The sequence below is a fragment of the Vanrija albida genome (genome assembly GCF_041260175.1).
Source record: "Vanrija albida strain AlHP1 chromosome Unknown contig_1, whole genome shotgun sequence".
NCBI lineage: Eukaryota > Fungi > Basidiomycota > Tremellomycetes > Trichosporonales > Trichosporonaceae > Vanrija > Vanrija albida.
In genome coordinates this window covers 749,136-777,121 of record NW_027191420.1, presented here as the reverse complement: position 1 = coordinate 777,121, position 27,986 = coordinate 749,136, and the positions used below count along the sequence as shown (strand labels likewise).

At 63.7% G+C, this 27,986-nt stretch overlaps 13 protein-coding genes across 13 annotated transcripts; 8 read left to right on the top strand and 5 right to left on the bottom strand.

Moving 5' to 3' along the window:
• Nucleotides 1-4: 4 nt before the first annotated feature.
• On the top strand, nt 5-738 carry EGD2 (GAL4 enhancer protein; the record flags this gene model as incomplete). Its single annotated transcript, XM_069348988.1, has 4 exons — nt 5-97; nt 174-463; nt 516-651; nt 697-738. 4 exons carry the CDS (start codon nt 5-7, stop codon nt 736-738), a joined length of 561 nt encoding a protein of 186 aa, XP_069212532.1.
• Nucleotides 739-1,090: 352 nt separating this feature from the next.
• On the bottom strand, nt 1,091-1,640 carry Q8F55_000334 (uncharacterized protein; the record flags this gene model as incomplete). Its single annotated transcript, XM_069348987.1, has 4 exons — nt 1,091-1,120; nt 1,170-1,314; nt 1,399-1,568; nt 1,608-1,640. The coding sequence occupies 4 exons, from the start codon at nt 1,638-1,640 to the stop codon at nt 1,091-1,093; spliced, it is 378 nt and encodes a 125-aa protein (XP_069212531.1).
• Nucleotides 1,641-1,866: 226 nt separating this feature from the next.
• Nucleotides 1,867-3,354, top strand: Q8F55_000333 (uncharacterized protein; the record flags this gene model as incomplete). The annotated part of the gene is made up of 11 exons (XM_069348986.1): nt 1,867-2,103; nt 2,150-2,280; nt 2,315-2,452; nt 2,495-2,572; nt 2,611-2,667; nt 2,703-2,770; nt 2,805-2,918; nt 2,965-3,005; nt 3,058-3,120; nt 3,158-3,279; nt 3,324-3,354. The coding sequence occupies 11 exons, from the start codon at nt 1,867-1,869 to the stop codon at nt 3,352-3,354; spliced, it is 1,080 nt and encodes a 359-aa protein (XP_069212530.1).
• A 128-nt stretch (nt 3,355-3,482) lies between these two features.
• On the bottom strand, nt 3,483-3,906 carry Q8F55_000332 (uncharacterized protein; the record flags this gene model as incomplete). Its single annotated transcript, XM_069348985.1, has 2 exons — nt 3,483-3,815; nt 3,862-3,906. The coding sequence occupies 2 exons, from the start codon at nt 3,904-3,906 to the stop codon at nt 3,483-3,485; spliced, it is 378 nt and encodes a 125-aa protein (XP_069212529.1).
• Nucleotides 3,907-4,354: 448 nt separating this feature from the next.
• GCD7 (GCD complex subunit gcd7) lies at nt 4,355-5,927 on the top strand (the record flags this gene model as incomplete). Its single annotated transcript, XM_069348984.1, has 4 exons — nt 4,355-4,375; nt 4,427-4,479; nt 4,516-5,781; nt 5,855-5,927. 4 exons carry the CDS (start codon nt 4,355-4,357, stop codon nt 5,925-5,927), a joined length of 1,413 nt encoding a protein of 470 aa, XP_069212528.1.
• A 164-nt stretch (nt 5,928-6,091) lies between these two features.
• GUF1 (Translation factor guf1 mitochondrial) lies at nt 6,092-9,754 on the bottom strand (the record flags this gene model as incomplete). Its single annotated transcript, XM_069348983.1, has 3 exons — nt 6,092-9,361; nt 9,400-9,463; nt 9,501-9,754. The coding sequence occupies 3 exons, from the start codon at nt 9,752-9,754 to the stop codon at nt 6,092-6,094; spliced, it is 3,588 nt and encodes a 1,195-aa protein (XP_069212527.1).
• Nucleotides 9,755-10,137: 383 nt separating this feature from the next.
• Nucleotides 10,138-11,324, top strand: Q8F55_000329 (uncharacterized protein; the record flags this gene model as incomplete). The annotated part of the gene is made up of 2 exons (XM_069348982.1): nt 10,138-10,260; nt 10,350-11,324. 2 exons carry the CDS (start codon nt 10,138-10,140, stop codon nt 11,322-11,324), a joined length of 1,098 nt encoding a protein of 365 aa, XP_069212526.1.
• A 245-nt stretch (nt 11,325-11,569) lies between these two features.
• Nucleotides 11,570-14,296, bottom strand: sec1 (syntaxin binding protein 1; the record flags this gene model as incomplete). Its single annotated transcript, XM_069348981.1, has 8 exons — nt 11,570-12,524; nt 12,564-12,980; nt 13,018-13,436; nt 13,479-13,612; nt 13,663-13,755; nt 13,794-13,940; nt 14,013-14,138; nt 14,269-14,296. The coding sequence occupies 8 exons, from the start codon at nt 14,294-14,296 to the stop codon at nt 11,570-11,572; spliced, it is 2,319 nt and encodes a 772-aa protein (XP_069212525.1).
• An 813-nt stretch (nt 14,297-15,109) lies between these two features.
• Q8F55_000327 (uncharacterized protein) lies at nt 15,110-18,480 on the top strand (the record flags this gene model as incomplete). The annotated part of the gene is made up of 5 exons (XM_069348980.1): nt 15,110-15,245; nt 15,299-15,371; nt 15,411-16,467; nt 16,505-18,313; nt 18,358-18,480. The coding sequence occupies 5 exons, from the start codon at nt 15,110-15,112 to the stop codon at nt 18,478-18,480; spliced, it is 3,198 nt and encodes a 1,065-aa protein (XP_069212524.1).
• A 127-nt stretch (nt 18,481-18,607) lies between these two features.
• Q8F55_000326 (uncharacterized protein) lies at nt 18,608-19,155 on the bottom strand (the record flags this gene model as incomplete). Its single annotated transcript, XM_069348979.1, has 2 exons — nt 18,608-18,946; nt 18,982-19,155. 2 exons carry the CDS (start codon nt 19,153-19,155, stop codon nt 18,608-18,610), a joined length of 513 nt encoding a protein of 170 aa, XP_069212523.1.
• Nucleotides 19,156-19,602: 447 nt separating this feature from the next.
• Nucleotides 19,603-21,174, top strand: PDB1 (pyruvate dehydrogenase E1, beta subunit; the record flags this gene model as incomplete). The annotated part of the gene is made up of 7 exons (XM_069348978.1): nt 19,603-19,815; nt 19,918-20,022; nt 20,070-20,117; nt 20,153-20,231; nt 20,289-20,545; nt 20,615-21,028; nt 21,091-21,174. 7 exons carry the CDS (start codon nt 19,603-19,605, stop codon nt 21,172-21,174), a joined length of 1,200 nt encoding a protein of 399 aa, XP_069212522.1.
• Nucleotides 21,175-21,545: 371 nt separating this feature from the next.
• Nucleotides 21,546-23,825, top strand: Q8F55_000324 (uncharacterized protein; the record flags this gene model as incomplete). Its single annotated transcript, XM_069348977.1, has 7 exons — nt 21,546-21,920; nt 21,957-22,374; nt 22,644-22,785; nt 22,840-22,929; nt 22,980-23,496; nt 23,544-23,696; nt 23,745-23,825. 7 exons carry the CDS (start codon nt 21,546-21,548, stop codon nt 23,823-23,825), a joined length of 1,776 nt encoding a protein of 591 aa, XP_069212521.1.
• A 1,972-nt stretch (nt 23,826-25,797) lies between these two features.
• Nucleotides 25,798-27,605, top strand: Q8F55_000323 (uncharacterized protein; the record flags this gene model as incomplete). The annotated part of the gene is made up of 4 exons (XM_069348976.1): nt 25,798-27,126; nt 27,283-27,301; nt 27,345-27,388; nt 27,498-27,605. The coding sequence occupies 4 exons, from the start codon at nt 25,798-25,800 to the stop codon at nt 27,603-27,605; spliced, it is 1,500 nt and encodes a 499-aa protein (XP_069212520.1).
• Between the last annotated feature and the right edge of the window lie 381 nt (nt 27,606-27,986).

The window sequence follows — 27,986 nt, the reverse complement described above, 5'->3', positions numbered from 1 at the left end:
CACCATGTCGATCGAGAACCTTACCCTTGAGGACACCAACACTGCCGGCGGCGTCACCGTCGACCTCTACTCCAAGCCCGAGCGCAAGGCTCGCAAGGTGATTATCCCGCCAGCCGACCGGCTTTGCACACGCTGCCATCGGCAAAGAAGGACACCGACACTAACCACCCCAGGCTCTCGAGGGTCTCGGCCTCAAGAAGGTCCCCGGAATCCAGCGCGTCACCCTCCGCCGCCCCAAGGGTGTCCTCCTCGTCGTCGCCCAGCCCGAGGTCTACAAGTCGCCCGGATCCGACTGCTACATTGTCTTCGGCGAGGCCCAGGTCGAGGACCCCACCTCGGCTGCTCAGATCTCGGCCCAGCAGCAGCTCGCTGCCTCGACCCAGGCTGCCCAGGCCGCCCACGCCTCGGGCGGCTTCAAGGACGGCATCCCCAAGTCGCTCGAGGACTTGATGGGCGGTGACGAGTGAGTGGGCCGTCGGCGGTCGTGGTCGCCCGACCGGAGCTGACTTTGCCAGCGCCCCCGAGCTCGAGGACGGTGACGCCAAGAAGCCCGCGTCGGGATCCGGCTCGACCGAGGAGGACATCAAGCTCGTCGTTGCCCAGACTGGCTGCACTGAGGAGGCTGCCCGCGCCGCCCTCGAGGCCGAGAACGTGAGTTTGTGTGAAGCCAGTGGGATCGTCCGCTGACGCACGCAGGGTGACATTATCAACACCATCATGAGGATTAGCGGTGCTTAAGCGGCACGCGCGGTGCGTAGAGATGAAAATGAAGGTAGACGCCTCCATGCATGGCATTCCATGTGACGTGGGGGGTGGAGGACGAACGAGGCGGAGTGATGGCGCTGGGAAGCACTGTTGTGGCAGCGACACGCACTCGTGAGAGCTACCCAGCCGCTGCACAAGACTCTCTCTCTCCGTCAGACCATACTGCCGCAACTACCGCACTGCCGCACCCTTGACTGATCTATATACATTGTGCTTGCGCTACTGCGAGCCGGCCAGCCCGGCCTCACATGACACGTATGCTGGTGGAGATGGTGCCGATGCTGATGGGGGTATACACGGGGCGGGTATCTACACTGCGTGGGGGTTACGCTCGCTCGCGGTTCTGGCTGTGGAACTGAGGCGTGTCAGCGGGCTCTCCTCGCGCTCTCCTCGCTCGCACGCACAATGTCCCGCAGCTGGCCGTTGGCCTCCTCGACCTGGCGCTCAAAGTACTTTGCCTTCTTGGTGAGCGCGTCAATGTCGGTGGTGAGCGTCTTCTGCTGCGCCTCGTGACGCGCGTTGATTTCTGAGCGGGGCTGCTCGATGAACCTGAGCGAGGGGGTCAGCGCGAGCTTGGCAGGACCGGGCACCCGGCGCGGCTGGCCGCGCCGACGCCGACGCCGACCAACTCACATCTTGCCCACGCCGCGGAACATGCGCGTGTCGCCCTGCGGCACCGTGGCCAGCTCGCGGACCGTCAAGTCGAGGATCTTGCGCTCCTTCTCCTTGCTCTGGATCTGGGCGCGCACGAGCGAGTGCTGTCGCTGCGCCGTGACGGCCTGCGTCTGGATCTGCTGCAGGATCTGCCGGTGTCAGCGGTGCTCCAGCTTCCGGGGGCGTACCTTGCGCAGCGTGTCATCTGAGAGGTTGGACATTGCGGTTGTGGTGGTGACGATGGAGGCTGAGAGCGTCTTGTCGTCGACGATGGTGGCCGCCGCAGGGGTGTCAATCGACGGCCGACGACTGGCCGGTGCGGGCGGGATCAAATCGCCGCGATCGCTTGACACCAGAGTGGAGGTGCACCACGCTGGTCAGACCAAAAACATGCTTGGCCCATCTTCTCCGACCGCACCGGACCATCTCTCCATCGCACACCACACCATGCCCCCCGCCATTGTCGACCTCGACGTGTACCTCGCCGACCCCGCGTCCCCCGCTGCCCAGGAGGAGGCGCGCAAGGCCGCCGAGTCGCTCATCCTCACCGGCGCGCTCGTCGTGCGCGACTCGCGCGCGCCCAAGGAAGCCAACGACAGGTTTTTGGACCTGTTCGAGGACTACTTTGCCCTCCCCGAGGACCAGCTTAAAAAGGACGAGCGTCCGGAGATCGGCTACCAGGTGGTGGGTCGGAGTTGAGCTCTCTCTTCACTTGCAGCTAACCCACCAGGGCGTCACCCTCGAGAACACCGAGAAGCCCAAGTGCGGCCGCGACGACGAGTGTCAGGCCATCATCGCCAGCCTCGACCCCGCCGAACGTCCTCTCGACCTCACGGGCCATGACGCCGACCCCAAGTGCCGGTGGGTGTCTTCCTCGGCGGTTCACTGACGACAGCTTCTTCCACCGCATGGCCGAGCGCCCGCCGTACGAGTCCAAGTTTCCCGTGTCGACCGCGCCCAACGTCGTGCCGAGCGCGTTTGAGGAGACGTGGGAGGAGCGCGTGAGCGAGTGGGGAGGGTTCATCAAGCAGGCGTTAGTTGCTTGTCCGCCAAAGTATAATAACTGACGCCACAGCGTCGAGGGTGTCGCCCGCATGGTGGCCGCTGGCCTTGACCTCGACGAGAAGACCTTCCTCGACGCGGGCCGCTATGGGTGAGTTGAATGTGGCCTAACCTTAGCTCACGCCGCAGATCCCACCTCCTGGCCCCCACCGCGACTGACCTCGTCAAGTTTGGCGAGCTCGACAGGTGGGTGTCCCATCCGATGCCGACTGACCCACCAGCATCTACGCGGGCTTCCACACCGACCTCAACTTCCTGACCATTCACGGCCAGTCGCGGTACCCAGGGCGTGAGCTTAGACGTAGTAGCAGAGCTGACAACAGTCAACATCTGGGCCCGCAACACTGGCCAGCGTATCCCCGCTCGCGTGCCCGAGGGCTGCCTGCTCGTCCAGGCTGGCAAGCAGCTCGAGTGGCTGACTGGCGGCCTTATCAAGGGTGAGCTTGTCGTGCCCCTGGACGATATCAAGCTGACAACTCTCAGCCGGATTCCATGAGGTTGTGTGCAACCAGGCGACGCTGGACGTACGTGTGCAGACAGATGAATCCAGCGTTTGGCATCTGACCCACACCACAGGCAATCGCGCGTCGCAAGCAATCGCACCCCGACCGTCCTCTGACTCGCATCTCGTCGACCTTTGTGAGCTCGCCAACGTTCTCGGAAGCTGACACCTCAGTTCTGGCACCTGACGCCAGACTTCCCCTTGGCACCGATGCCTGAGCTGAGGAAGCGCGCTGAGGATCGCTTCGGCCCGCAGAAGCAGTACGGCGAGATGCTCGTTGGCGACCAGGTCCGACAGTGAGTGGCTCGTAGGTGTGTGTCCAGCCATTCTGACCCAGCAGGGAACTCGGTCTCATCGCCTTGATGTCGTAGGGAGTTGGATGTGCCTCTTGATGATGCATGATATGACGAACCTTGTTAGCGGTATTGTACCACCTTAGCAGCGCCATCAGAGCCCCAAGACCACAGCATACTGTACAACTATACATGATGAGCATACCTCACGACTTGTGATTCTCTAGTTCCTCGAGCTGGGCGACGAGCTCGTCCATGGGGTCTGGCGCGGCCGCAGCCGCAGGAGCCCCAGCGGCAGAGGAAGACGGCTGCAGCGCACCGGCAGCCGGCGCCGCCCCACCGCGGGCAGTAGGCACGAGCAACGAGCTGGGGTTGTACCCCGGGGCGAGCTTGTGCAGGGCGTCGCGCTCGCGCTGCTCCTCCTCGACCTCGCGGGCGTGCAGGACGGCGGCGGCGCGCGCGCGCTTCTCGGAGATGGCGACGTGCGGCGGCGGCGTGAGGCCCACGACGTGTGTCTCGAGCGTGAAGGGGTAGACGAACTGGGCAGGGGTGAGCTCGGACCAGAGGGAAGAGAGGAGAGCTCACATAGGCCGTGATGTCGTCTGGGAGCGGGTGGATGTCGTTTGGCATCTCGACCTGGGCGTGAGCTGAAGAAGTCGCTGGGGGGAGCTCACCCGCGATGGGAGCCACAGCGCGGGCGACTTGACCAGCGGGACCGTCGCGGCCGCGGCGTACTGCTGTGGGATTGGCCCTGGGGTCGTCAGCTGTCGCCGCCGTCGGCGTCCTACCTATTTGTGTCGGCGCGCTCATCGAGTGTGTGGTTGAGACAAGTGACGCGGCCGGCAATGACGCATGAGGGTGGGGTGGGGGAGTCGGATTTCAAACGCCCATTAGGGTGGTGTAATAGCCACGTGAGCCGCATCATTAGTATTCCGTCCTAAAGGATTTTTCCGACTCGACGTTCACTTTGACCAGCACTGTTGTCCTCGTCGTTGTCGTTTCCAAAAGCTCAAAGCTCGTGCGCACCGCCGCAAGCCCCTCGACACAACCCCCACTCGCGCCACCAGGACTCAGCGCAATGGCCGCAGAAGCAGGTCTGGTGAGTTTTGCTCTTGCACTCCACTCGACGCGCGCAATGACTCACAAGCAGACCGAGGCGAGCAACAAGCTCGTCGACGCGCTCGTCGTGCGCCTGCGCCGCCGGTAAGCCCAGCTCGCCCGCCCCGCGCTGACTCTCAGCCAAATCGTCGGCTCGCGCAACGTCGCGCTCGCGACCATTGCCCTCATCCAAAACATTGTCCGCAGCGTAAAGTACAACACGATCGACGAGCTCCTGGCCATCATCCGCGACGTCGGTCGGCGGCTCGTCGAGGCCAACCCAAAGGAGCTGGCCGCCGGCAACATTGTGCGCCGAAGCATGAAGCTCATCCGCGAAGAGTACCGCGCCGCGGCGCAGGCGCGCCTGTCGCAGCCGCCCAGCATCCCGGGCACACCATACGTCGGGCCGGGCACGCCGGGGTTCGTCACCCCGCCCACGCAGTACTTTAGCATTGCGACGGCCGCGAGCGCCGCCGCCGAGCAGACGGCCCGCGGCACCGGCACGTCGTCGGGCCGCGCGAGCAGCAGCATACCCTCGACGCCGGTGATTACGCGGCAGGCGAGCCTGTCCAACTTTGTGGCCATGCGTCACTCGCGCGTGCAGCTCGAGCGCTCGGGGCTGGAGCGCCAGGGCTCGGTGCTGGATTTCAGCGCGAGCACCAACAGCCTGTTTGCGACGCCGCCGGGACACCGCGGGAGCCGTTCGGGGCCGTCGGGCGCCGAGGCCGAGGACCGCGCAGAGTGGGAGGCGCAGCAGGCAAAGGAGAGCGCAGAGTTTGCGCGCCAGGCAGGCAGGCTCAAGCCCGTGCTCATCCAGGCGATTGAGGAGGTCGTCAACGAGGTCGAGACGACACACGAGGACGTGGCCCGCGGTGCAAAGGAGCACATCCACTCGTCGGAAGTCATCCTCACCCTCGGCCACTCGCGCACCGTTGAGGCGTTCCTCAAGCAGGCGTTCAGAGACCGAAAGTTCACCGTCATCGTGCTCGAGTCGGCACCCAGCTTCCTCGGCCAGGCCATGGCCGGCAACCTGGCGACGGCGGGCATCCCCACCATCCTCGTGCCCGACTCGTCTCTGCACGCCGTCATGCCAAGAGTGACCAAGGTGATCCTCGGCGCGCACTCGGTCTCGGCCAACGGCGGCCTGTTCGCCCTCGCCGGCTCGCTCGCCGCCGTGCTCGCGGCCAAGACGCACGCAAAGCCCGTCGTCGTCACGACCGGCCAGTTCAAGTTCGCCCCAGTGTGGAACCTGTACCACGAGTACGACGCGCTCGACTTCCAGGGCCCTGGCCCAGTCATCGGCTACGACCACACGGGCGGCGGCGGCGGCTTTGAGGGCGTCGAGGTGTCGGACCCACACTACGACTACATCCGCCCCGAACTCATCAACCTGTACGCGACGAATGTGTGAGTAAGGCGTGTCCGAGGGCGAAGCCCGAGGCCGCGCACCGTCGTGCAAGACAACTTCTGACTCCCACAGCGGCGACCACCCCCCGTCCTACATCTACCGCATCATCAAAGAAGCGTACGACGACGAGGACATTGAGCTCTAGGCGGACGGGCGAGAGAGCGGCGAGCTGGGTACGGCCTCGCCGCATCGAGCAGCAGCACCTGTGTATGTCGTACAGTGCATGCTCGTGTCATGGTTATGCAGGGTATACAATCTATGCAAGATATGGCCTGTAGCGTGTCTCTACTGCCCGGCGGGTGCCCGTCTCTACTGCTCGGCGAACGTGTCGAGTGCCCGTCTCTGATGCTGCTCGGCGAGCACATCGCGCACGCGCTGTATCCGCTTCGACTCCTTCCAGCCCTCCCATCCCTCGGCGTTTCCAGGGCCAAACTTGGTCGTCAGCGCGTCGAGCGTCGCGGCCACGGTCGGTGCGTCCGAGTTTGTGGCGCGCGCAAACGCCAGCAGGATGCGGTAGATGGTCACCTCGCTGGGTGCAGAGCGCAGCCTGTTCGCGGGCGGCTGGAGCGCCATGAACGAATGGAAGAGGTCGTCGAGCGCGTCGTGCGTCCACATGGCTGCGAGCGTCGGCGAAAAGTTGGACGTGAAGGCCCCCGCGTCCTCGCGGTCGCCGCCCCACGCGCTCGCAAGCTGGTTCTGCGACTGGAAGTCGCGCCAGAGCGGGAAGGCGCTTGTCGCTCCGCCAGCCGGCACAGCTGGCACCACAGCGTACTTTGCGAACCCGCGGAACAGGCTCGCGAAATCGCCCACACCCGGTACGTGCCCGTCGTCGATCATCTCGCGCAGCACCTTGAGCGACGCGACGAGGTCGCCCCGATACGCCAGACCCTTGACGAGAACGGCGTAAGTGTTGCGGGATGGCCGGAGGCGCGAAAAGTCGATCGACTCGACACTGTACTCGCCGAGGGTGGGCGTGCGCGACGGACTGGAGCTGGACCGCAGGCGGTTGTACAGCTCGTTCACAAGGTCCATGTCGCCAGCCTTGACCCTATCCCAGATCACAGCGTTGACAAGGATGATCGCACTGCTGGGGTCTTGAACCTTGGGCAGCACCCTCGCTAGCTGGATGACACTCGCCACGGGGCTGGGGTCCAAGCTGGACGCGAGAACGCTGGTGAGGTACGCCCAGCTGTCGGGCTTGACACCAGCCGTGATCATCTCACGCCACCACTTCTGGTGTCGCGGAAGGTCTCGTGCCAACACGCACAGGTACAGTATGTGGTTGAGCGCCACCTGGTACTGTTTGAGGCGCACGGCGTCGGTGGGTACGGCCGGAAACAGCGACGCAAAGTGCTTCTCAGCCGTGCGCATGTCTCCGGCATGGAAGAAGCGGCGGTGACGGGCACTAGAGACGAACAGGACGGCCTCGAGGCCCCTGACAGCCTTGTCGTCATCGCCGACAGTGTCCTTGAGCGCACCGACAACCGTTTCGAGTCTGTCGTTGGCGTCGTGGAGGTGATGCAGGTGGCGCCTGTCCATCACGTGCATGGCGTGCGCAATGGCAGTCAGTTCGCCTGGCGTGAACAGGTGGTTTGGTGACGACAGATAGAGCCGGTTAAAGTCGGCGTAGAGGTCCTCTGAGGTTCCGGGTGATAGTTGCGTCGTCTGGACGTGAATGTCTGAAAGCAGTGATGCGCGCTGCTGGGGGGACATGTGGTGTGATGGGTAAGGGGGTGGAGGTACCGAAGCGGTCGGCACTGGGGGTTCTGGCCAAGGAGGAGGCAACGGCGGGAGCTGCTCACTGAGCCAGTCGCCTTGCACATGAGACCGTGCAGACGTTGCGAACGACCTCGGGCGGGACGACAACACCTCGAAGAACGCAGATTGAGGGATATCAATGTTGCCCGCGAGCTTCTTGAGGCGCTTCTTTCCTTCCTTCTGCTTGTTGAGGTGCTTCATCTTGCGCTCGTAGTGGCCACCATACAGCCCGGCCGTGACGTCTTTCCGCATGGCCGACAGGGTATCACGGGACACGACCTTGTTTCCAACGGCCGCCTGGATAGACAGCTCGAACAGCTGGCGGGGGAGGACCTCCTTGAGCTTTTTGGTCCATGCCCTTCCGATGGCCGGCGCCGCGGGACGGTGAACGATCATGGCGAGGGCGTCAACAGGCTTGGCGTTGAGCAGGATGTTGAGCTTGACCAGGTTGGACGCCTCGTAGCCGGCCTCCTCGTAGTCAAACGACGCAAAGCCCGAGCTCGCGCTCTTGAGGTCAGAGAAGAAGTCGGTGACAATCTCCGAGAGGGGCAGCGAGTACCTCAAAATGGCCCTGTCTGTTCCCTCGAGGAACTTGTACTCGAGCTGGATGCCGCGGTACTTTGAGCACAAGTCCATCATGTCGCCAATGTAGTCGTTGGGCACGAAGATTGTCGCGTTCACCATGGGCTCCTCGACGCGGTCGACTTTGAACCTGGTGTCGGTCACGTCGGGGAACTCGGCAGGGTTGGAGATGTACTCCTCTTTGCCGTCCTTGTACACGAGCTTATAGGGTACAGTTGGGGCAGTGACGATGACATTCGAGTCGTACTCGTCTTCGAGACGCTGTCTGAACACATCCATGTGCAGCGTTCCGAGGAATCCGAGGCGGAAGCCCTGGCCCAGGGCAGCAGACGACTCTCTTTCCACCGAGACGGAGCGGTCGTTGAGCGTTAGCCTGTTGATTGCCTCCTCAAGGATGGTGAACTCTGCGCTGTCGGTCGGGAAGACGCCTGCGTACACCATGGCCTTCATTGGCTTGAAACCGGGCAGGGCGTCGACGCTCTTGTCGGCCAAGCAGACCGTGTCGCCAATGTGAGCCTCCTCCGAGTTTTTCATGTTGCAGACAAGATATCCGACCTGGCCCTCTCGCAAAGCGTCGACCGTCACCTCGTCGGGGTTGTTGATGCCCACGTCGAGCACGTCGTACTTCTTGCCGCTCTGGAGGAACTTGATCTTGTCTCCCTTCTTGATCGACCCGGACATGACGCGTACCAGTGAGACGACGCCGCGGAATCGGTCATAGAAAGTGTCAAAGACGAGAGCACGAAGACGCTTGTCACTGTCGTCCCATCGGGGTGGAGGCAGGCCATCGATGATCTGGTTGAGCACATGCGGAACGCCAAGGCCACTCTTGGCACTGATGGGCATGTGGTCCTCCTTCCGCAAGCCGAGTGAGCTCGCAATCTGCTCTGACGTGGCCTCAGCATCGGCGTGTGGAAGGTCGACCTTGTTGATGACCGCCAGGAGGGTGAGATTGGCCTCGAGGGCGTGGTGGAACACAGAGAGCGTCTGGGCCTGGATACCCTGCGTGCAGTCGACGAGCAGCAGGCCGCCCTCGCACGCGCCAAGACTGCGAGACACCTCGTAGCTGAAGTCGACATGCCCCGGTGTGTCGATCAGGTTGATCAGGTACTTCTTGCCGTCCGTGTGCGTGTGGATAATCGACACGGTCTGCGCCTTGACCGTGATACCGCGGTCGCGCTCGACCTTGAGCTTGTCGAGGAACTGCGGCGAGGACTCGGGCGGCAGTGTATTGGTCATCTGGCGGGTGAGCTTCTTCGTATTCTTTCACTACCCACCTGGAGGAGCCGGTCCGCGAGCGTCGACTTGCCGTGGTCGATGTGCGCGATGATGGACAGGTTTCTGCGTGTGAGTAGGCGTGCAGAGGCACGGAACTCACCGTATCCTCTCCGGAGGGAACTGGGACATGTCTATTCTCGTCCTCCTCCCGTCTTGGCCTACACCCTCGTTGCCGGCGGCGGACGACGACGCGAAGGCGCGGCGGGCGATTGCCGGTGCGATGCGATGTTGGCGGGCCAGCGACGCCATGGAGGTCGCCGGGGCAAGGCTCGCGCGCGACGTTAGTAGGCTCAGCCTTGCGCTCGGGCGCGCCGACAGCGCCGTGAGCCGTGGTAGGGCTCGGACTGTCCTCATTGCGGCGGTTGAGTCTTGTCAACAGCAGGTCGCTCGCTCGAAAGTCGGAAGTGGACGACTTCTTCCTTGACGGAAAAGCGCCAATGTCCGTTTCGTTGAAGGGTCGGTGTCGCGTGGCTATCATGCGGTAGCCACGTGGCGTCCCTACTATCGGCGATCGGCGAGTTGAATCCATCTGGAACGTCATTACGATCCGGTTTCGAGCACGTCACTGACTTTTCAATTCGGAACGCCAGGCCGACAATTCCAGCTGCTGAGGTGCTCGAGATCAACGAGCCGAGAGAGACGAGATCGCACCCGCACCACAACGACGAGCAACATCATCTGACCTCTCTTACCCATCTCCCACATCAGAGTTTATCATAACGGCAGCCACAGCAGCCATGTCGGTCCTTCGCTCGGCCCTGCGCCCTCTCGCCCGCTCCGCCGCGACGCGTGCCTATGCCACTGCCGCGACTAGCCGTGTTGTGAACGGCTTTGTCGGCGCCGTCGGCAACACCCCGCTCGTGAGTGGGACTGTGGATGGAGTCGTGTGGGCTGCACTGCATGCTCGCCAGGCCCCTCCCCGTAGAGCCAACCCGGCTGACCCTCGCAGATCCGCCTCAACAAGGTCTCGGAGGAGACGGGCGCCAACATCCTCGCCAAGGCCGAGTTCATGTCGCCCGGCGGCTCGATCAAGGACCGCGCGGCGCTCTACCTCGTCAAGGACGCCGAGGAACGCGGCCAGCTGCGGCCCGGCGGCACCGTCGTCGAGGGCACGGCCGGCAACACGGGTATCGGACTCGCCCACGTCTGCCGCGCGCGGGGGTACAACTGTGTCATCTACATGCCCGACACGCAGAGCCAGGAGAAGATTGACCTTCTGCGCATGCTCGGCGCCGATGTCCGCCCGGTCCCCGCCGTCGCGTTCGACAACGAGATGAACTACAACCACCAGGCGAGGCGGTACGCCGAGAGCCTCGACAACGCCGTCTGGACAAACCAGTTCGACAACGTCGCCAACCGCAACGCGCACATCCTGACCACTGGCCCCGAGATCTGGGAGCAGACGGGCGGCAACCTCGACGCGTTCGTTGCGGCCACCGGCACGGGCGGCACGCTCGCCGGCATCACGCGCTACCTCGTCGAGAAGAGCGAGGGCCGCGTCGAGAGCTACCTCGCCGACCCGCCCGGCTCGGTGCTGTACAACCTCGTCGAGAACGGCCGCCTCGAGCGCGAGGGCACGGGATCGATCACCGAGGGTATCGGACAGGGCCGTGTCACCGAGAACCTCAAGCCCGACCTCGAGCTGCTCTCCGGCGCGGTTCACGTGCCCGACGCAGAGTCGATCAAGATGATCTACCGCCTGCTCGATGAGGAGGGTCTGTATGTCGGCGCGTCGTCGGCCCTCAACGTCTGGGCCGCGACCGAGATCGCCAAAAAGAAGGGGCCGGGGAGCACCGTCGTGACGGTGATCGCAGACGGGGCTGCTCGCTACCAAGCTCGCCTGTTCTCGCGAGTCTGGCTCGAGTCCAAGGGACTCCTCAACGCCATTCCCGAGAACTTGCACCACTACATCACGTTGGCATAGTTTTTGTACCTACTCCAGATAGGCATGCAGTTAGGATTTTGTACAAGCCAAGCGCAGATTGTGCCAGGCGGGCATCGTGTTCTGCATGTAAGTTCTGCGGCGAGGAAGAGCGGCACAGGCAGGATGCTTCTTGCCCGTACGCCTCCCCATCCCCCCCCCCCCCCACCCCCAGCCGCGCGTTATGGTATCAACATGCATGTTTACGACACAACCAAGACTATGCTATGACGAGTACGCGTACTCTATTAATCCTTGCCCCACTTGAGCTTGAAGAGGCTCTCCTTCTTCTTCTTCTCGCCGTCCTTCCTGCTCGACTTGGAGTCCTTGCTCGAGACCGACAGCTGCGAGAACCCGCCACTCAGGTCATTGTTCGAGTTCGACCCGCTCGGGCGCATCGTGCTTGACGACTTATGGCTGATAGCGGACGCTGGAGTTGGCGGCGCAAGCGTAGGTGGGGGGACTGGTGCGACCCAGTGACGGTAGTCGAGAATACGCTGATACGGAACAGCCTGGCCGGGTTGCCTGTCGATGCGGACTGGTGCCTGTGGGTGAATAGGGATGGGGTTTGGAGGGTTGCCGGCAATGCCACCACGGCCAAGAGACCGGAGGTCCTTCATAAAGGCCTCGGGTGTGACAATGTGGGTCGAGCCAATGTAGATGTCCTTGCCGAGCGCCTTGCTCAGGACGTAGGCTTGGCGGAGTTCAGAGTACGTGACACCTCCGGCGACGAAGATGACCAAGCGCTGCTTGCTATCGCTGTTGGCAGCACGCGCCGATGGTGCCTTGTGCCATGTCGGTCTGGCACTTCGGAGTGATGTCCCGCCGTTGACCGCTGCAGCCTGCGAGTGACCGCCCCGGAGAGACTGCGAAAGCTCTGCAGGAGTGTCGCGCATGAACGGGAACTGGTGCTGGTCCAGCCGGTTCGCCACCTGTTCCTCCACCATGATCTGCACCACTGGCTTGTAACGCGAGAGATCAAACTGGTCGTCGGTGTTGGTGTATTTCTGCTTTATCCTCGATCCGCGCACGCGTGTCTTGCTGTCCTTGACAACGGTAACGCCGAGGTAGATGAGGTTGTTGACCATGTCTTGCTCAGAAAGGGACAGTCGGGCGTGCTGGTACAGTCGACGACGGTCCTCGTCGGCGACACCGTCCCGGAACATGATGTAGAGGGCGATGACACGAACCTTGTCCAGGTTGCTGCAAGTCAGAACCAGGCTGCCCACCCCGTCAACTCACCTCATCGTACGGTCATCCAGCAACGGCACCATCTCCTCGACAATCGACTTTGGCTGCTTGCCGTCTGGTGTGAAGCCGGTCGCGCAGCACTGCTCCACGTTGGCAGCTAGGTTGAGCTTGTTCTTCTGGAAAAGATCCATGCACTTCTGCGCCATTTCGAGGTGGAGCGAGAACTGCTCGCGTTGTGTCTGGAACTGGGGCAAGTCGGCCAGCATGTCCTTGAGCACGTCGATGCTGACATTGTTGGCGTTGCCTCTGAAACCCGCATGCTCCTGGGCAAACCGTCCAAAGTCGGTCATGAGGTGGTCGATGGCATCCTTCATGTGCAAGTGGCGAACCGACACCCACACCTTGTCGTCGTCGTCGAGGATGGCCTCCTTGTCTTCCTTGCCACCCACAGTGTTCTCGTAGGTATATCTAGTCGGTCAGCAACGCCCACACCGGCAGCGCTCACCTGTATCGGATGCCGTCCTCGATCTTCAGCAGATCGTTGGCCATCGCCTGGTACCAGAACTCGTGCAGGAATGGAGCCACTGGGTCGATGGACCTGTCGACGACGAACAGCATTCCACGAGGGCGCTCTGATTTTATCGGGAACTCTGGGTTGTTCGCCATGTACTCGTCCAGGTCATTTTGCACTTGAACGGCAATCTTCTTGGGGAGATAGTCGCCAATGACCTCGGGTGTCCCCCTTCCACTCCCACCCATGGCTGCCCGCCAGCGATTGCTCTGCCCAGCTGGTTGGCCAGAGGGCGTTGACACGGAGGATGACGCGCTGGGCTGGTTGACGAGCGGGCCAAGCGGGGCGTGGTGCGAGGGCTGGTAGTATCGAATGTAGGGGTTCTCGTTGATAGTAGTGAGGACATTGAGGATCTGCAAGATGTCAGCTGGACTGCGAGAACATGGTTTACGCACTGTTCGGCTCGTGACCTTGAGATCATCGTAAAAGGCCTCGATAGACAAGTCGGCTGCCGCAACACCACCGAGGTTGCCAAACATGGAGTAGAATGACGAGGGCGTCTGCATCGAGAACACGCGCTGTTCAGCAGCTGTGGGCAGTCAGCGGAGTGTGCCAACGCGGTGATTCGCAGGGGCTGACCGTAGAAGTTGCAGTAGAGCTCCACAAACGCGCGCAGAACCCCGGATGGGCCAAGTCCGTCCGTCAGGCGCTGGGCCAAGCTGTCATCGATTCCTAGAGATATCAGCTCGCCGTCACTCCTGCTCACTCACCGTCGGTGAAGTACACATGCGCCGAGTTGTACGTCTTGCGCCCAACAAAGTCAGCAATTACGCGGTCAACGTTCTGTGCCGTCGGCGTGAGGAGGTACAAGCCCTCGACCTGCATCGGCTGGCGGGGCGAGTGGAGGGGCTCGACGGCTAGTAACACATCAGCGTCAAACTTTGGGGCACAGACTGGCCATCGCTGTGCGAAGGCCTGTTGAAACGCACAGGTCACATTCTGCTGGAGAATATCGTACTGGGTGTAGACCGAGTCGAGGAGCGTCTGAGACCACTTGTCCGTAATGAGGACCTTCCATGTACCGGCAGGGATCGATTGGATTGCGGTGGTGAATCCTGGGGGCGTTAGGCTGTGCTTGGGGGAAGGTGGTGCACTGCGTGTCGAGCGACTACGAGGTCGACGACGACGACGGCGGCGGTGGCCGAGAGGAGGGGTGGAATGTGCCGCTGTTGGTGTGCTACTCACGAGCCTTTAGCAGGTCCTTGAGCACCATGTCGACCGATGCCAGTTGATGGTAAGAGGGTGTAGTGGATGATGCCGTGTGTGCAGTGACGAGGTGTGGGAGGAGTTGAAAGGGAGGATATTAGTCGTCGTTGTGCAGTGCGGCGAGTGGGTGGGTGGGTCGATTGAGGCCAAGCGGGGGGTTGTGACGTGCGTGCGTGCGTGACCGGTCAGTCGGCGGACGACGGTGAACCCGGGGCGGGCGGAGGAGGGGGAAAGTGGAAGGGGAGGGACGGGGGGTGATGATGATGATGCAGGTAGTTAGGAGTGGCGCTCGGCTTCCCTTAACCTCTGTTCTTAGTTTTGTATTCATAGGTCATTGGACAACAACAATCGACAACGGCGCCCATCACTGCAAATGCTTGGCACTGTGACTGTTTGCTCTGCAGCTCTTGACTGTGCCTCTGAATACAAATGACTGTCGACGCTGACTTGCGTGCATCGCAAAAGAGGCACAAGGCGTCGACACGGCCTTCCGTGGGCACGTAGTACTGCCTTGTGAATCACCACCACCCCTCCTCCCTCATCCCTCCTCCCCTCCCCTACCCCTCCCCCCTTGCTCTATTCAACTTGTCCTGCACAATGTCGAGCATTGATAGATGGAGACAGCGGCCCATCACCTTTGGATAGAACGTGCAAAACGTCATCCCCAGTGCTTGCACTCGATCATCATCAAGGCATTCACACACCTTGTCCACGGAGATCACCCACACTCCGTGTTGACGCGTCTCTGCAGGGAGTTTCCGCGCGACCAAGACTGATCCAGGCCGATGCAGGTTGATCTCCACCACTCTACACACCCACAATGGCTTCAACCTCGGGCACAAGCAGCCCCCACCTCGACCAGCAGGTCATTGCCTGCCTCGAGGCCACCTTATCCCCAGACGAGGCGACAAGGCGCTCGGCAGAGGACCAGCTCCAGACCCTCTACAGCCACCCTGGTGGGTTCTTTACCTAGCTAGCCCCAGCCCACAGACCGCTAACAGCTTTGCAGAGGGCGGACTGAGCCTCGCGCGTATCCTCAGCGAGCAGGCCGTCCCGCTCCCCCAGCGCCAGATGAGTCCTCCGTGTGCCCACTACCTCCCATACTGACTCGCTGTGCACAGCGCCGGCATCCTCCTGCAAAAGTACATCGAGAAGCACTGGTACCCCGGAGCCGATGCCTACACCCCTCCTACCACTCCGGCCGAGGTCAAGGATGCAGTCCGCCCCCTCCTCCTCCGCACGCTCTCTGACCCCGAGCGCAAGGTCCGCGTCGCGGCGGCATTTGCGGCCTCGAGCATCGCAAGATTCGACTGGCCGGACGACTGGACCGACCTCCTTAGCTCGCTCGTCAGCCTCCTCCAGACCGGCAACCCCGACTCTGTCCACGGCGCCATGCGCGTGGTTATCGAGTTCGTCAAGAACGACCTTAGCGAGGACCAGCTCGTTCCTGTCGTGACCGACCTTGTGCCCGCCATCCTCAGCATCCTCGGCAACCCCCAGGCCCACTCGTTCGCTACTCGCGCCGAGACGGTCGCCGTGTACCGCCACCTCTTGACGCTTCTCGGCACGCTAAAGGACGAGCACCCTGCCGCTGTTCGTCAGGCTCTGGACCAGATTTCGCCGGTGTGGCTCGACGCCTTTAGCCAGCTCCTTGCTGTTGACGCTGCCGCCGACGTCGCTCAGAGCTGGGACAGCCTCGCGCTCCGCATCCAGATCTTCCGCGTTCTGCTGCAGTATCAGCTCAACTTCCCCCGGTACATCTCCAAGCATGTCCCTACATTTGTCCGCCTCTCCATCATCAACCTCACGTCGCTGCTTCAGACGTTCCACACGTACTACATCTCTTCGGACCCCGACTCGCCCAGCCCGCCCGAGCCGGCGGCTGATGCCCCGTTCTCGACCAAGATGGACCTCGACGACCTCGCCAGCACCATCTTCGAGTACCTGGAGCCTACTGTGCGCACCAAGGAGGTCAAGGACATTCTGGTCGAAGGTGCCGCTGGCGACGAGAGCGCCACGGCTGTCCTGGATACGATCGTCGGCCTCGTCCTCACCTACACGCAGGTGACGCGCGAGCAGGAAGAGGAGTGGCTCGAGGACGCCAACGCGTTCGTTGAGGACGAGGACGAAGACAACATGGTGTACAGCTTGCGCGTGGTGGGCCACGACCTGATGGGGGTGAGTGACATTGACAATGCCGGGCTGACACGGGCAGTCTCTCATCGACAAGTGGCCCCGAGCTGTCTGCAAACTTGTGAACGACTTCACCCAGCGCCGTATCCAGGAGTCGGCAGCAGCTCACAAGTCTGGCAACCGCGACTGGTGGAAGCCGGTTGAGGCCATCCTTGGCCTCATCGGCGGCATCTCGGATGACATCCGCACGATCCTCGAGGACGACCAGGATGCCGGCCGTCCCGCGACGTTTGACCTGCCCTTCCTCATCAACCAGGTCATCCCAGACCTGTTGCAGCAAACCGAGGCGCCTTTCCTCCAGGGCCGCGCTTTCGTCTTTGCGTCGCAGTTTGCTGGCCTGTTGCCAGAGGCGCTCGCCCAGGAGTACTTGTCGACCGCCATTCTGGCTCTTGGATCGCCGTACACCGTCGTGCCAGTCAGCGTCTCGGCCGTCAAGACGATCAAGAACTTCTGCCGCCATGTCGATGCGAGCATCATGAACCCCCAGGCGGGCAAGATCTTGTCAATCCTCCTCCCTCTGCTGCCTGACATGTCGAACGAGACGCTCTACCTCCTCATGGAGACTGTCAATTCGGTTGTCTCGCTCGACAAGGACTCGTTGACTGCGGAGACGACTCAGGCCATTTGCCAGCACGTCTATGCCGAGTGGTTCCGCAACACGACCGACCCGGTTCTGACTGCTATCGTCGAGGAGATTGTTGACAACATTGCCGCGTCGTCGTCTCCGGCCGTCGTCAGCACCCTGGTCTCATTCTTCGCACCAAAGCTCGCCGAACTCATTGTCACGCCGGTGACGGACGAGACGGTGCACATTCCGGGAGAGGCTGTCCAGCTCGCCAACGCGCTCATCAAGCCGCGTGGTGGTCCTCTGGAGGCTGAGCTCATTGCCACCGTCACTGTCGCCGTCATGACCTGCCTTCAGCAGACCGACGACATGGACGTTATTCAGCACGGCATGATCCACCTTACGCTCGTGGTCCGCAAGGACTGCGAGAAGTTGATCCAGTGGCACGATGCCAACGGCAGCAACGGCATTGCTCGCATCTTTGCCCTCCTCGGCCGCTTCCTCGCCCCGACGTTCTCGGAATCAGGAGGCATCTTTGTGGGCGACCTGATCATGCACTTGTTCCGCAAGGCTGGTCAGGCCATTGCCCCGGTACTCGGTGACCTCCTGCGTGCCGTTGTCAACCGCCTCGCGACCGCCCAGCTCAACTCGTTCATCCAGAGCCTGATCATTCCATTCGCCTACCTATTCGGCACGGAGCACACCCAGCAGACGATCGAGCTGTTGTTGTCGTTCCCTCCAGTGCACCTTCCCGACGGCAGCACCAAGCCAGCCCTTGACCTCGTTCTGTCGGCGTGGTGCGAGACGGCCGAGACGATCACTGGGTCGTGGAACATTCGCGTCAGCGACCTTGGTCTTGCCAAGTTGTTCACGCTCCCGTCGGACGCACTTCGCAACGTCAAGGTCCGCGGCGACCTGATCATCAACGAGCACAACCGCAACAAGATCATGACGCGGTCACGCACCAAGGCGACGCCCAACGAGTACACCCAGATCTCCTTCCCGCTCAAGGCGCTCAAGCTGCTGCTCAAGGATGTTTCCGCTGAGACGGCTGGCGGCAAGGGCAAGTCGAAGGGCGAGGAGCTGGGCATCGAGGACGACGATGGAGATGAGGAGTGGGATGATGACGACCCGCTGGCATCTGCCGGCGCCACCGACGAGTTTGCCTTCCTGTCCGACTGGCTGGACGAGGGGGGTGGAGAGAACGACGCGCAGGATGACGACGAGGATCTGAAGAGCGACCCGCTTGCTCAGATCGACCTCGGAGTGAGTTGAGGGCGGACTGTCTATGGCCACAACTGACACGCCAGGCCCACCTCACCGATGTCCTCCGCTCGTCATATGCGTCCGACAACAACGGCATCCACGAGATGGTGGAGGGGCTGACGGACAGCGAGAAGGCGACGCTGCGCGGTGTGCTCACTGTTTCCTAGATGCGTAGTATACCCTCATGAGTCGAGTAATCGAGTACCTCGTCATGGCCCAATGCATATATTGTACATTTTGCGTATGGTACAGTGGGGAGTCGTCAAGACTCGTTGTGATGCTGCTGGTCGCACACTACTCGTCGGGGATGTCGTGCGGCTTCTTGATGCCCCGCGAGAGCTTGTAGTAGACGACTGTCGAGTCGGTGGCCACGATAGCCATGTAGAGGGTATCTGGGTCGAACGATGCGGGCGGCGCCGTGACCTCGGTCTCCTCCGCGACATCGTCGAGGCCAGACGACGACGACTTGCCCAGCTGCGCCTGGAGCTCCGCGACCGACTTGGCGAGCGGCGGCAGTGGCGGGGGCAGGTTGTCGGCGCTGACGGCGGCCAGCGCGCCAAAGACCGCCTTGAGCTCCTGCGGCGTGAGGGAGGTCGTGTGCAGCGGGAGGGGGAGCACGGCGCGCAGCGGGTCCTGGCGTCAGCATTGCGGCACCGGCCACGACCCACCTCGGGGCGCTTGTGCCCGACCAGCACGGCCCAGCGCGTGCCAGGCAGCTGGAGGGCGCGGAGCGCGCGCCACTCGACGGCGAGGGCGAGGTCGGCGCGAGCTGTGCGCAGCGGCCCGGCTTGCGCGGGGCACGCGGCGGCGAGGGCGGCCAGCTCGGCGGGGAGGTCTGGCATGGTGTGTGGCGAGTGCGTTGGTCGAGCTTGATGCACTTCACGCTGAAGGTGGCCAAGGTCGCGGTCGCGCCGGAAACTTGTGCCGACTTTCCGTGCTCGCGTGTCTGCCACGTGACAGCCCCTGTGCGGCAACAGCGACCCCTCACGTGATGGGATAAAAAGCCAAAATGAATATTTGCGGCAAGCGGGGCGGCGGCGGCGGGCGGCACGGCGGGACGGAAGAGGACTGGGTGCAAGTTCGAAATGCGGGGGCGGATGCCGCGGCGACCCAGGCAGGCACAACTGCCGCCTGCCCGTCTCGAGCTCTCGTTGGGGCAGGCAGCCACCGACAGGGGCAAGAAGCCGCACGCAGAGCCAGCAGATTGTTAGCGACACGAGGACCACACCTGCAGCCATCCTCATCAAGGCCACATCTCATCCTCCCCCTCCCTCATTAAAACCATCGCAATGGCCTCCCGCGCCGCCCTCGCCCGCCTCGCCGCCTCGGCCCCGCGCACCCCGCGCGCCCTCAGCACCGCCGCCAGCGCCGGCCCCCTCGCCGTCTCGCGCGCCGCCCTCGCCGCGACGGCCACGCCCCGCGTCGCGCGGTCCGAGGCCCGCTTCCTCGTCGGCAAGGAGCAGCGCCGCGCCGCGTCCTCTGACGAGGGCGCCCAGACCATGGTGAGTTGGGTTTGCGCCCACGGCGAAACGCGGCCGGGCGGGCGTCACTGCCGCCGGCATATCGCGGTAGTTGTTTCCCCAGGCCCTTGCTCACACCCCCAGACCGTCCGCGAGGCCCTCAACGCCGCCATGGAGGAGGAGATGATCCGCGACCCCACCGTCTTCGTCATGGGCGAGGAGGTCGCCCGCTACAACGGTGCCTACAAGGTGTGTGGTGGCTGTGGTGTTTGATTTCTCAGCTGACGCCCCGCCAGGTCACCAAGGGCTTGCTCGACAAGTTTGGAGAGGACCGTGTTATCGACGTGAGTTGGAGAGTAACAGCAGCGCTGATACCCAGACCCCCATCACCGAGTCTGGCTTTGCCGGTCTCGCCGTCGGCGCCGCCCTCGCCGGCCTCCGCCCCGTCTGCGAGTTCAGTGAGTGCGGCGGCGTGGCGTGGACAAAGCGAGGACCCCGCGGCTAACCCACCCCAGTGACCTGGAACTTTGCCATGCAGGCCATTGACCAGATTGTCAACGAGGGCGGCAAGACGTACTACATGTCGGGCGGCAACGTCCCCTGCCCCGTCACCTTCCGCGGCCCCAACGGTGCCGCCGCCGGTGTCGGTGCCCAGCACTCGCAGTGCTTCGCCGCCTGGTACGGCTCGATCCCCGGCCTCAAGGTCGTCTCGCCCTGGTCGGCCGCCGACTGCAAGGGTCTCCTCAAGGCCGCCATCCGGGATCCCAACCCGGTGAGTGGCGGCGGCGGCGGCTGGCGCCGTCGACATGACACCAATGTGGCTTGCTAATGCTTCCCCCAGGTCTGTGTCCTCGAGAACGAGCTCCTCTACGGCGTCTCCTTCCCCATGACCAAGGAGGAGATGTCGGACGACTTCATCCTCCCCTTCGGCAAGGCCAAGATTGAGAAGGAGGGCTCGGACATTACCATTGTCGCCCACTCCAAGATGGTCACGCACTCGCTCGAGGCCGCCGAGCTCCTCGAGAAGGAGGACGGCATCAAGGTCGAGGTCGTCAACCTCCGCTCCATCCGCCCTCTCGACATTGACACGATTGTCGACTCGGTCAAGAAGACCAACCACCTCATCAGCGTCGAGGGTGGCTTCCCCGCCTTTGGCGTCGGCTCCGAGATCATTGCCCAGGTCTGCGAGTCGCCCGCCTTTGACTTCCTTGACGCGCCCCCTGAGCGTATCACCGGCGCCGACGTGCCTACGCCTGTGAGTGTGGTTGTGGCGCAGACGCGACGCGACGAGCGAGCACACACTGACCCCGCCACCAGTACGCCGAGACGCTCGAGGGCCTCGCGTTCCCCGACACTGACCTCATTGTCAAGACGGTCCGCCGTCACCTGTACCGTCAATAGATGGAATGCGCGAGTAGCCCGCCGTTCCTGCCCGACAACGCACGTAGTGTAATGCATCTATGGGTTTAGCGAGGGGGAGGGGAGTCGACGACGAGTGTCTTGCATTCGTTTAACAAGCCTGGGCTATTGACCCAAGTTCCAAATTTCGTCATTAGCCTGTTCCAAATGCTCACGTGCCACTTTGGCCAAAGGTGTGACATTACGTGGGCGGCGGGTGGTGCGTGCGTACAGTGGGCGGCGGGGCGGCGGCGGCGGCGGCGAGTCGGCGGCGAGGCGACTCTTGCGGCCCAACAAACTCATTCACATCGCACCGTTCCGTTTGCATCACAAACCTTCTGGCGCGTCCCACCACCACACCGCCAGCCAGCCCGATGCCGACACTGTCTGCCGCGAGCGGACCCGGCAGGCCAGCTGCACCAACGCCACCACCTACGCTGCGGGCGCGCACGCTCACCCTCACCCCACGGCGCGCGCTGCTCGCCACCGCGCTCCTCACGGCCCTCGGGCTCGCGCTCACGTGGCCCGCGCTACTGGCCACCCCTCCGCTCGCCAGCTCGCGCCTCGACACGCGCGCGGCGTTCGCGCGTGTCGTCGACCCCGCCGAGCCGTGGCCCGCGTGGCTCGACGCCGACGCCGACCCGCAGTACGGCACCGCCGACCTCACGTACGCGGGCGGCACGCCGTCGGCCGAGGGGTGGCTCACCCACTGGCTCAGCATGGGCGGCGAGGGCGCGCTCACCGTCATGGTAGGTCTTGGGGCTGGGCGAGCTGACGCTTGCAAGCTAGCACACACCGGGGAGGAGAGCGACAACGTGACGTTTCCGCACCGGCCCGCGGCGTTCCCCAGCTTCCTGCAGCCGAGCGCCGACCTCCCCGTCGCGGGCGTGCTCGTGCCGTTCGTGTCGCTCAAGCTGCCGGGCAAGCACGCCGACACGGAGGCGGAGGCGGAGGCGGGCAAGCACGAGGCGCCGGAACGCGCATGCCTCCCGCCCGCGTGGCCGCCCATCCGGCCCCACCCGCCTAAAGCCCCGTACACTGTCGCGCTTGTCGAGCGCGGCGGCTGCGACTTTGCGACCAAGGTCCGCGCGGCGCAAGAGCGCGGCGCGGCCGCGGTTATTGTCGGCGACTCGAGGGCGCGCGCTGATGAGACGGACGAGGAGGGCCGGAGTCGCGAGAACCTCATTACTATGTTTTCGCCTGGTGAGTGTGGTGATGGGGGAGGGGGGAGGGGGGTGTAGGTTGGGGGTGGGCGAGGTTGGTCTGGGAGCGAGGTTGCGGAGTGGGCGTGCTCGCGGCTGGACGAGCTCGCTTGGCGGGCGAGGTCAAGTCGCGGGGTCGACGACCTCGCTCGCTCGCCCACCCCACACCCCGGCGACGTCGCTCGGCTCACTCCAACGCCGTCGCGTCGTCAGCTCGACCCCACGCCGCCCCGCCGTGTTTCTGCCCCTAACACCACTGACACCCCCCAGAAGATACCACTGGCATCATTATCCCCAGCGTGTTCGTGTCCCGTGCCTCCTACCTCACCCTCCGCGATCTCCTCGCCAACCATACCGTCCACGGACACCCTGGTCTCCATGTGGAGCTAGGCGAGGCAACAGACGACGGCAAGTGCGTTTCGGAGCGCTGATCAGGGCGGAAGCGGCCGCTAACACCCACCCCCAGTGCGCTCGGCAGCTTACTCACCTTCGCCCTCCTCATGCCCTCCCTCTTCCTCCTCGCGACAATTGTGGCGCACCGTGTCAGGATTGCTCGGTACGTGACTTTGGTGTGCCTTTGGAGGGTGGAGCTAATCCCCCTCGCAGACAGCGCGAGGCCAATCGTGCCCCGCCAACCGTCGTCCTATCCCTGCCAGAAAGGGTCTGGACACCAGACATTGTGTGGGAAAAGGACGACTCGGACGAGTCGGACAAGGACACTGAGCCAGAGAACGCGGGAGCAGGAGACTCCGACATTAAGGCCCCTCGGTCCACCCCTGGATCGCCACTTACCACAGTGAGGGAGACTTCGCCCGTTGTTGAGGGCGATGGCGCGGCTGGCCCAACGTTGGAGGTGCCAGACGCCCCTGCGCCAGTGGCTGTTGTAGCCGACGACGCAGCAACGCCTGCCCAGTCACCAACAGCACCTGCTCCTACGCCGCGCAAGCCCAAGACGGCACACCGAGGCAAGAAGCGTCGTCCCAGCAAGCGATACTATTCCAAGGACGAGTGCGCCATCTGCATGGACAACTTCCATGCTGGCGAAGTCGTGCGCATCCTTCCCTGCGGCCATGTCTTCCACAAGGACGAGTGCGACGAGTGGCTCCTCAAGTGGCGCAAGCTGGTAAGTAGGGGCTGTGCTGCGCCTCAAATCTCGTACTGACGCCACAGTGTCCTACATGCCGCGCGGACGTCACCATTCCAGCAAGCGATCTCTCGTCGTCTGCCACTCTCACCCCTGTAGTGGACCGCTCGGATCCCACGGCACAAGAACCATACGACGCAGCTGGCAACGACGCAGAGAACGCAACCTGGCGTGATCGGGTAGGCGGGGTAGGCGCCAGGGTGGGTGCTGCTTTGCACTCGCTCCAGGAGTCTGTCCGCGCAGCTGTGCGCCGTCCTGCCGACGCTATCGACGAACGCACGCCTCTGGTGCCTCATGACGCGGTGTAATACCCCCCTTACGGTCACATATCACGATTCGGCTACTGGTATACTCGGCTGCCACTATCATCTCTATTCTACCAGGTCAGCAGCAGCAGCATCCCTGTTCTATTGGTTGTACGCCATTTTATGCCACACTCACCGTGAGTAAGCGAGCAGGTGTTGCAGCAGGCGTGCCGGGGGTGCCACTCGACTAGGCGTGCGATCTGTGCGCTGCTCACGCCGCCCGAATTGACCGGGGGAAGTGCCAGGGTGGTAGCATCGCCCTCTACACAGATTGCCGCGTGCTAGGACGGACGGGATTGTGCGCGGTGCTGCGGCCGTTACCCAAAACAGCGGACAAGTGCGGCCAAAGGACCCAAGGGGCCTGAGGGCTGTGGCTGTGGCGGCTGGGGTGTGCTCAGTGTAAAGGCCGAAGGAACCGCCAGTCGGCCATGACGCGAGGCAAAGGCACACCAACTACGGCCTCGAGGCTGGCTGGCGTGTCGACTGACGCGCTGACGCGACGCTCGACGCTTCGACCGGCCGTGATGGATCTCTAGCCGCGTCCCGCGTACTTGGTGTAACCATGACACGCCGACCGACGCAGACTCACACCCCTGACAAAAGAAGCTCAAAGCCTTGCAGCGTGCGTTATGGCATCTGACATCTGGCATCTGGCATCTAGGGACCTTGTGTGAGCGATGCACGGCGTCGACTAGGACGACGACGCTGCCCACACACTGGCCTGCGCCACACGGCGGGTGGGACCATTTGCCAAACATGCCCCGCGGCACGGCGAGGCACGGCGAGCAGTCAGGCCCGAGTCTGTCGCTTATCAGTCGCCTCTCCGCTTTTTCGCCACAGCCGTCTAGAAGGGTCACTGGCAGCGCGACGCGACGCACCGACCGGCCCGTGTGGCAAATCCCAGCTCGTCACTTTCGCACCGTCACGACGGCACCACACACCCCACGACACTGCACACTTCCCACCCTGACATGGCAAACACGTACACTGACGCCGCCACCCACTGCCTCTGAATTGCAGCGCATGTGCAGCTCACACGCTTGGCGCCGCCCGCCCACGCGCCGCCCTGCCCTGCGCTGCCCTGCCCGCCCCGCCCCCGAGTCGAGTCGATCGTGCCGCCGTGCGCCCCAGTCATGATCGGCGGGGCGGCGGCGACTAGGGCTACGCCCGACGGCGACGACAATGGCAACGGCGGGGGAAAGACTTGCACGCGCCGCACGGGGCCATTGTTTCGCGACGCTCGACGCTGGACGCTGGCTCGCACCAGCCGAGCGAGAGGCGGCGGGAAAGCGAGCAAGCGAGCAAGCGAGAGAGGGGGGGGGGGCGGGCAGACTGACGGGGCTGACGAGGAATATGGGCACGAGGGGGCAGAGGGGGGCAGAACTGGGGCGTGGGCGAGTTTTCTCTCTCCTCTTGTCGTCGCAGTGACGAGCGAGGAATGGGCGGCTGGGCGTGAAGGTGGGCGGGCGTGGGTGGGCCAAAGGTGTCGCTGCTGCCGCTGTCCAGCATGCACAGACAGCGGCGAGGGTCGAGCGATGAGCACCAGGGCGCTGCTCGACGACGACAACGACGACGGCGACGACGAGTTTCAGAAAAGCGAATAGGAGAAGGGAAGGACGAGGACAAGAAGAAGAAAAGTTGCGCGCGTAGCAAACCCAAGTGTCATCATCATCAGCATCATCGTCGTCTCCGCCGTCGTCGTCGTGGCCGGAGCAAAGCACGCACGAGCGGCCGAGGGTCCACCGTCTGTCGTTTGTGGCTGAGTCTCCAGAGGACACTTTATCAATCGCTTTTGCTCTAGACACACTGCTGTCCCTCCTCATCTCTTTTTTATTTCTTCAAGCTCCCCTCTCGCAACGGCGTGCACAGCGCCACGACCAACTGATTCGCCCCTCTCTCCTTCCCCCTCGCCGCCCGCTCCCTCACACCCCCCATTCACTCTTGATCACCCGACAACCTCTTGCCAACAGCAGCAATGTACCCGTTCTCGGCGGCGTACCTTTCGAGCGGCGCGCCGGCGCACGCCCATCCGCACCATCAACCACCGCCGCCGCCCGACTCGCGCGCGCCCACGCCCGCAACAGCAGTACTACAGCCTAATGACAATACGGCCCGATCCGCCTCGGCCTCGGCCCTCTCCCCCACCGCCGTAGTCTACGGGCACACGGGCCCGCAGGCGTCGCCGTCGCCCGCTGTCCCGCAGTCGGCGTCCGACGACGCCTCAGCGCCGGGCTCGGTGGCCAACGGAGGCGCCGGAAGCACACCCACCCCGCCGACGGCGACCCCGACTCGGGCCCTGGCGCAGGCCACGCTGAGCGCACACTCGTCCCCCTTGGTCAAGGTCGAGGCACTCGACCCTAGCCCCGTCAACGGCGCGCTGTCCCTCTCGCCGTCGCCTGTCGCCTCGGTCCACCACGCGCAGCAGCTGCACGCGGCACAGAGCGCGTACCCGCTCCAGGCACCGTTCAACTGGGCAGCCGGGCAGCAGGCGGGCAACAGCCTCGGCGGCGTAGACCAGCTCGAGCAGTGGGATCACCCGCAGCACCACTACCACCAGCCGGCGCACCTCCACAACGCTCACCACATGGCACACGCACCGCTCGGCCACGCGCCGCACCACAACAACGGCATGGTGTTTATGCCGTTTGGCAACGGGTTCCAGCAGCCCCAGCCGCCGCTGGGCTTTGCGTTTGTGCGTGGGCGCGGCGCGGCGCCGTCTGGCTCGCAGGAGCGCTGGCGCGAGCAACAGCAGCGCGAGGGCCCAGCAAACGGCGACGGCGCGCACGAGTACCTCGCGCAGCACGGGAACAATGCCGAGGCTGCCTCGCCGCTCCTCTACCACCCTGACGCAAGGCGCGACCTCACGCTTGGTCAGCACCTCCACCACCCGCACCAACTCTTCGACCACGACCGGTACCCCGACGCGCCGCGCGCGCCCGGCTCGGTCCCGCTGCCGCTCGTGCACCGCGACGTCGCGCCAAACGTGCATGGATACGTGCCCGCCCGGCTGCGTCCCGCCCCGCCGCGCATAGGCAGCCCCGGTGCCGGTACGTTTGTCGGCCCGCACTGGCCGCCGCTGGCGAGCTCGACCGGGTCGTTTGGCTCGGGCTCGTCCCTCGACCAGCACGAGCTGCCCGCCTCGCTGCCCAACGGCGTGGGAATCGGCTTCGCAGACGACCCCGCACGCTGGGGTACCGCACCGCCCAGCAACGGCAGCATGATGTCGCTTGGCCCCCAGTCCGAGCCCGAGGGGGTGCGCTCGGCGCGTGGCGGCGGCCGGCGCGCAGGCTCCGCCCCGACGGTTGTGAGTTGCTCGGCTGGCACCGGTACATGCTAACGTGAGAAGAGGAGGTTTCCGTGCCCGGACTGTTCGGAGGCGTTTACCCGCCGCAATGATTTGGTTGTGAGTGCGAGGGAAGGAGGGAGAGAGGTGGGAGCGAGGAGCGAGCTGACATGACAGCGCCACCGCCGCAAGCACAGTGGGTCACAGGCGCAGACTTTTCCGAGTGCTGACGCTCCCAGCCGGCGAAAAGCCGTTCCCCTGCCCCGTCTGCGGACAGCCATTCGTAAGTGCTATACGGCCACGGTCCCAGCGCGCCACAGTCCCATTACTATCGCTGCCATCACTAGCCCACACCAACTGCGCCCCGACACACCGCTCACACACCGCCACAGGCACGCAAGGACAAGCTCCTCATGCACGTCCAGCGCACCGAACATTGCCGCGCCCTCGCCCCGCCGCGTACCGGCCGAGGATCGAGGAGTACGGCCCCGACGCGCTAGTCGCCGCGCCCGCCCCCGCCGCCGCGCGCATCAATGTCATCATCATTGACCCCATCAAGCGATACCGTCACCACCTGTCGGCATAGACACGAAAAGTACATACCGTCGTACAATCCCCTGCGCCACACACGCGCCTGTCCCTAGTAGTAGTGCTCCGCTCTCTGCGTCTGCCCGCACCATTGTCGATTGCCCTGTGGGCGCGGTGCTGTAATATTATGTATGCATGGGTGTGGCGTGGGCGTGGGTGTGGGCGTGGCAGTGCCACGGGGGGTTGGGACGGCGTTGCGACTGGACTGTTCGGCACAGGCACCACGGCACACTATTGCAATGCATGTACGCGTGAGCAGACTGATGACTACTGATGACTGCTGATGTGGACGC